At 51.8% G+C, this 5912-nt stretch overlaps 1 protein-coding gene across 1 annotated transcript; it reads left to right on the top strand.

The window, feature by feature from the left end:
- The first annotated feature begins 1004 nt into the window (after positions 1–1004).
- LOC135981455 (uncharacterized) lies at positions 1005–3415 on the top strand. The gene is made up of 2 exons (XM_065584083.1): positions 1005–1920; positions 2799–3415. Exons 1-2 carry the CDS (start codon positions 1383–1385, stop codon positions 3299–3301), a joined length of 1041 nt encoding a protein of 346 aa, XP_065440155.1. The 5' UTR covers positions 1005–1382; the 3' UTR covers positions 3302–3415.
- The last annotated feature ends 2497 nt before the right edge of the window (positions 3416–5912 follow it).

Genomic DNA, 5912 nt, shown 5'->3' with positions numbered 1-5912 from the left:
AAATATTTTAGAAGAACTGGAATGTTAGATAGAATCATGAACTGCTCAGAGACAATTAATGCAGAGAAGCATCAAAATTACTCAAATATATGACTGGTTATGACTTATTTGCTTGGTCTTAAAAGAGAACAACAAGGACCTGAGTCTCCTCCCTGTCAATAGCCCCCTGCTCAGCCAATCAGGGTAGAGAATGAGGGGCGGGAGGCTGAGCGTTCTCACCAAATAGCCCAAAGGATGGCCAAGATCACTGGTGGGGAGTCACTATCAGAGCACGATCTCAGCCCCACCTTTTTGGGTGGGCCTCCCTCCCCCTCTCACACACACACACCTCCTGGTGGTGGGAGGGGAACAGAGGAAAGGACAAAAGAAGCAAGAGAAGAAGAGAAAGGAGGGAGGGATGGAGGGAAAACAAAAAGGACAAACCTCAATGTCCCCGGTGATTCTAAGGGACAAAATTCTAGGTGGGGAAAAAATTCTTCCACCTTAACCTAGTATTTTCCATGCCTAGAATTCAGCGGCACCAGGTGGATCAGACCAAACAGGTTCCAAACTGCTCAGAGGCTCTTACCTTCTAAACAGGGATGTCTGTTTTTTAGTAAAATCAGTAAAAGGAAAGGAGAAAACTCTGAAGAGGTTCCCCCTAGCACTCACACACATGAACCAGAATTCTCTCTGTCCTCAAGGAGAGACCTCGAGAAGGAGACTTGCTGAGGCAAAGCCACAGGGATCTCTGAGGTCTCCCTGGCCCTGCGCCCCTGTCCTGCCTGACTGATGTCAGCATCTCTCTGTGAGGTCACCACTTTTGACCAATAGTCGGAGGTCCTGCAAAAGGCCCTTGTGATGTCACTGCCACACCCACCCCTCTCCTGCAGTGCTGATGTCCTGTCCCTGGCCAGCCACATTGGATGTTTGAGCTACTCTCTGTGGATCACCCCATTCTAGGAAGCAAGCCGGCTACACAGTAAAACATCAGAGGCTGCTCCCCATGCTACACTCAGGCCTGGTCTACACTACGGGTTTAGGTCGACTTTAGCAGCATTAAATCGAATTAAGCCTGGACACGTCCACACAACGAAGCCCTTTCTTTCGACTTAAAGGGCCCTTTAAGCCGGTTTCTTTACACCACCTTCGACAAGGGGATTAGCGATAAAATCGGCCTTTGCGGGTCGGAATTGGGGTAGTGTGGACGGAATTCGACGTTATTGGCCTCCGGGAGCTATCCCACAGTGCTTCATTGTGACTGCTCTGGACAGCACTCTCAACTCAGATGCACTGACCAGGTAGACAGGAAAAGACCCATGAACGTTTGAATTTCATTTCCTGTTTGCCCAGCGTGGAGAGCACAGGTGACCACGCAGAGCTCATCAGCACAGGTAACCGTGATGGAGTCCCAGGATCGCAAAAGAGCTCCAGCATGGACCGAACGGGAGGTACGGGATCTGCTCGCCATATGGAGAGATGAATCAGTGCTAGCTGAACTCCGTAGCAGTAAAAGAAATGGCAAAGTATTAGAAAAGGTCTCCAAGGCCATGAAGGACTGGGGCCATAACAGGGACACACAGCAGTGCCGCGTGAAAGTTAAGGAGCTACGGCAAGCCTACCACAAAGCCAGAGAAGCAAATGGAAGGTCCGGGGCAGAGCCGCAAACTTGCCGCTTCTACGCGGAGCTGCATGCCATTCTAGGGGGTGCAGCCACCACTACCCCAACCGTGTGCTATGACTCCGTCAATGGAGAAACACACAGGGAAGACGGTTTGGGGAACGAGGAAGATGAGTATGGAGGTACTGTAGGTAGCTCACAGCAGCAAGGAAGCGGAGAAACCAGTTTCCCCAACAGCCAGGATATGTTTGTCACCCTGGACCTGGAACCAGTAACCCCCGAACTCACCCAAGACCCTCAGGGCACACAGGAGACCTCTGGTGAGTGTACCTTTGTAAATATTACACATGGTTTAAAAGCAAGCGTGTTTAATGATTAATGATTAATTTGCCCTGGCAATCGCGGCCAGTACATCTACTGGAAAAGTCTGTTAACGTGTATGGGGATGGAGCGGAAATCCTCCAGGGACATCTCCAGAAAGCTCTCCTTCATGTACTCCCAAAGCCTTTGCAAAAGGTTTCTGGGGAGGGCTGCCTTATCCCATCCGCCATGGTAGGACACTTTACCACGCCAGGCCAGTAGCAGGTAGTCTGGAATAATTGCATAACAAAGCATGGCAGCGTATGGTCCCGGTGTTTGCTGGCATGCAGACAATATCCATTCCTTATCTCTCTTTGTTATCCTTAGGAGAGTGATATCATTCATGGTCACCTGGTTGAAATGGGGTGATTTTATTAAGGGGACATTCAGAGGTGCCCTTTCCTGCTCTTCTGAACATAAATGTTCCCCGCTGTTAACCACGCGGTGGGGGGAGGGGTGAACTGATCATCCCAGAGAATCGGGTGTGTGTGTGAGGGGGTGGTTTACTTGGGTTTGTGCCGCATGTTAACCCGGAAACCGCAGCCCCTCCTTTTACATTGAAAACCCATTTTAAATGGCCAACCCAATTCATCCTTGATATGGGAAATGCGCTGCTGTTTGAAACCTTTCCCGCATGTTAAGAAGGTTAAAAAAGCCAAAAGACTGTGGCTTACCATGGCTGCCTGCAAGCCGAAATATGTTGCCTGGGGCACTGCGTGAGTGATCTCTCATACCAAACCGGCAGGCAGAGGAAAAATGCAACCTTGTAACGAAAGACTGTACCCATTGTTCTCTAAAATGTGTCTTTTTTAACCACCTCTCCCTTCTCCTCCACCAGCTGCAAATGTTTCTCCTTCGCAGAGGCTAGTGAACATTAGAAAGAGAAAACGGAGGACGCGGGACGATATGTTCACGGAGCTCCAGATGTCCTCCCGCGCTGATAGAGCACAGCAGAATGCGTGGAGGCAGTCAATGTCAGACATGAGAAAAGCACAATATGAACGAGAGGAGAGGTGGCGGGCTGAATGGCGGGATGAAAAGAGCAAGTGGCGGGCTGAAGATGATAGGTGGCGTCAGCTTGCAGACAGACGGCAAGAGTCAATGCTCCGTCTGCTGGAGCATCAAACTGATATGCTCCAGCATATGGTTGAGCTGCAGGAAAGGCAGCAGGAGCAGAGACCGCCGCTACAGCCCCTGTTTAACCAACAGCCCTCCTCCCCAAGTTCCATAGCCTCCTCACCCAGACGCCCAAGAACACGGTGGGGGGGCCTCCGGCCACCCAGTCACTCCACCCCAGATGATCGCCCAAGCATCAGAAGGCTGGCCTTCAATAAGAGTTAAAGTTTTAAAATGCAGTGTGTCCTTTTCCATCCCTCCTCCCTCACCCATCCCAGGCTACCTTGGCAATTATCCCCCTACTTGTGTGAGGAATTAATAAAGAATGCATGAATGTGAAAAAAACAATGACTTTATTGACTCTGCAAGTGGTGCTCGAAGTGGGGAGGGGAGGGTGGAGTGGTTGGTTTACAGGGAAGTAGAGTGAACCGGGTCGCGGGGGGGGGGGGGGGGGTTGGAGGGTTCATCAAGGAGAAACAAACAGAAGTTTCACACAGTAGCCTGGCCAGTCACAAAACTCGTTTTCAAAGCTTCTCTGATGCGCACCGCGCCCTGCTGTGCTCCTCTAACCGCCCTGGTGTCTGGCTGCGCGTAATCAGCGGCCAGGCGAGTTGCCTCAACCTCCCACCCCACCATAAATGTCTCCCCCTTACTCTCACAGATATTGTGGAGCGCACAGCATGCAGCAATAACAATGGGGATATTCTTTTTGCTGAGGTCTGAGCGAGTCAGTAAGCTGCACCAGCGCGCTTTTAAACGTCCAAATGCACATTCCACCACCATTCGGCACTTGCTCAGCCTATAGTTGAACAGGTCCTGACTACTGTCCAGGCTGCCTGTGTACGGCTTCCTGAGCCATGGCATTAAGGGGTAGGCTGGGTCCCCAAGGATCACGATAGGCATTTCAACATCCCCAACGGTTACTTTCTGGTCTGGGAAGAAAGTCCCTTCCTCCAGCTTTCAAAACAGACCAGAGTGCCTGAAGACGCGAGCATCATGTACCTTTCCCGGCCATCCCACGTTGATGTTGGCGAAACGTCCCTTGTGATCCACCAGGGCTTGCAGCATTGAAAAGTACCCCTTGCGGTTTATGTACTCGGTAGCTTGGTGCTCCGGTGCCAAGATAGGGATATGGGTTCCGTCTATGGCCCCACCACAGTTTGGGAATCCCATTTCAGCAAAACCATCCACTATTGCCTGCACGTTGCCCAGAGTCACTACCCTTGATATCACCAGGTCTTTCATTGCCCTGGCAACTTGGATCACAGCAGCCCCCACCGTAGATTTTCCCACTCCAAATTGATTCCCGACTGACCGGTAGCTGTCTGGCGTTGCAAGCTTCCACAGGGCTATCGCCACTCGCTTCTCAACTGTGAGGGCTGCTCTCATCCTGGTATTCTGGCGTTTCAGGGCAGGGGAAAGCAAGTCACAAAGTTCCATGAAAGTGCCCTTACGCATGCGAAAGTTTCGCAGCCACTGGGAATCGTCCCACACCTGCAGCACGATGCGGTCCCACCAGTCTGTGCTTGTTTCCTGGGCCCAGAATCGGCGTTCCACGCCATGAACCTGCCCCAGTGACACCATGATTTCCACATTGCTGGGGCCTGTGCCTTGTGAGAGGTCTATGTCCATGTCAATTTCCTCATCACTCTCTTCGCCGCGCTGCAATCGCCTCCTCGGCTGGTCTGGGTTTCGCCTTGGCATGTCCTGGCTCTGCATATACTCCAGGACAATGCGCATAGTGTTCATAGTGCTCATAATTGCCGCGGTGATCTGAGCGGGCTCCATGATCCCAGTGCTAGCTATGGCGCCTGGTCTGAAAAAAGGTGCGAAACTAGTATCTGACGGACCAGGGGAAGGAGGGAGGGCGGGAGGGAGGGAGGGCCGAGTGACGACATGGCGTACAGGTACAGGGAATTAAAATCAAGAAAGGTGGCTGTGCATCAGGGAGAAACACAAACAACTGTCACACAGAATGGTCCCCCCAAAGATTAAACTGAAAACCCTGGGTTTAGCAGGCCATTGATTTGACGGAGGGAGGGGGAAGCAAATGAATACAGAACAAATCTATTTTTTACATCTTAAGACGACGGTGCAGCGTGACTGATAGCCCTCGGCATATTCTGGGTGCTTGGCAGCAAATACTGGGCGCTTGGCAGTTAGTGTACTATGATGGCCTTCAGGCCTATTGCACAATCTGCTGCTCAGGGAAGATTCTGCTAATGTGCGATGATCCAACTTGTAATAGGACGGTTACCAGTCGTAATACATCATCTACTGCCAAAAGGCAAGGGGCTGGTGCAATGCAGCCCTAAGGCTGCCAGCCCCACAGCTGCCAGCACCCAGATCGCCAATGAAGGCTACCAGTCTACTGCACCGTCTACCGCCAAAAGGCAGTTAGCTGCTGCTGCTGTGTAGCAATGCAGTCCCACGTCTGCCGGCACCCAGATGACATATGGTGACGGTGAGCTGAGCAGGCTCCATGCTTGCCGTGGTATGTTGTCTGCACAGGTAACCCAGGTAAAAAGACGCGAATCTATTGTCTGCCGTTGCTGTGACGGAGAGGGAGGGGCCTGACGACATGTACCCAGAACCTCCCGTGACACTGTTTTGCATCATCCGGGCATTGGGATCTCAACCCAGAATTCCAATGGGCGGCGGAGACTGCGGGAACTGTGGGATAGCTGTGGGATAGCTACCCATAGTGCAATGCTCCGGAAGTCGACGCTAGCCTCGGTACTGTGGACGCGGTCCGCCAACTAGAGCACTTAGAGCATTTTATGTGGGGGACACACACAATCGGCTGTATACAACCAATTTCTATAAAACCGGCTTC

Source organism: Chrysemys picta, chromosome 2 (genome assembly GCF_011386835.1).
Source record: "Chrysemys picta bellii isolate R12L10 chromosome 2, ASM1138683v2, whole genome shotgun sequence".
In the NCBI taxonomy this organism is placed as follows: Eukaryota; Metazoa; Chordata; order Testudines; family Emydidae; genus Chrysemys; species Chrysemys picta.
This window is presented reverse-complemented; position numbering and strand designations above follow the sequence as displayed.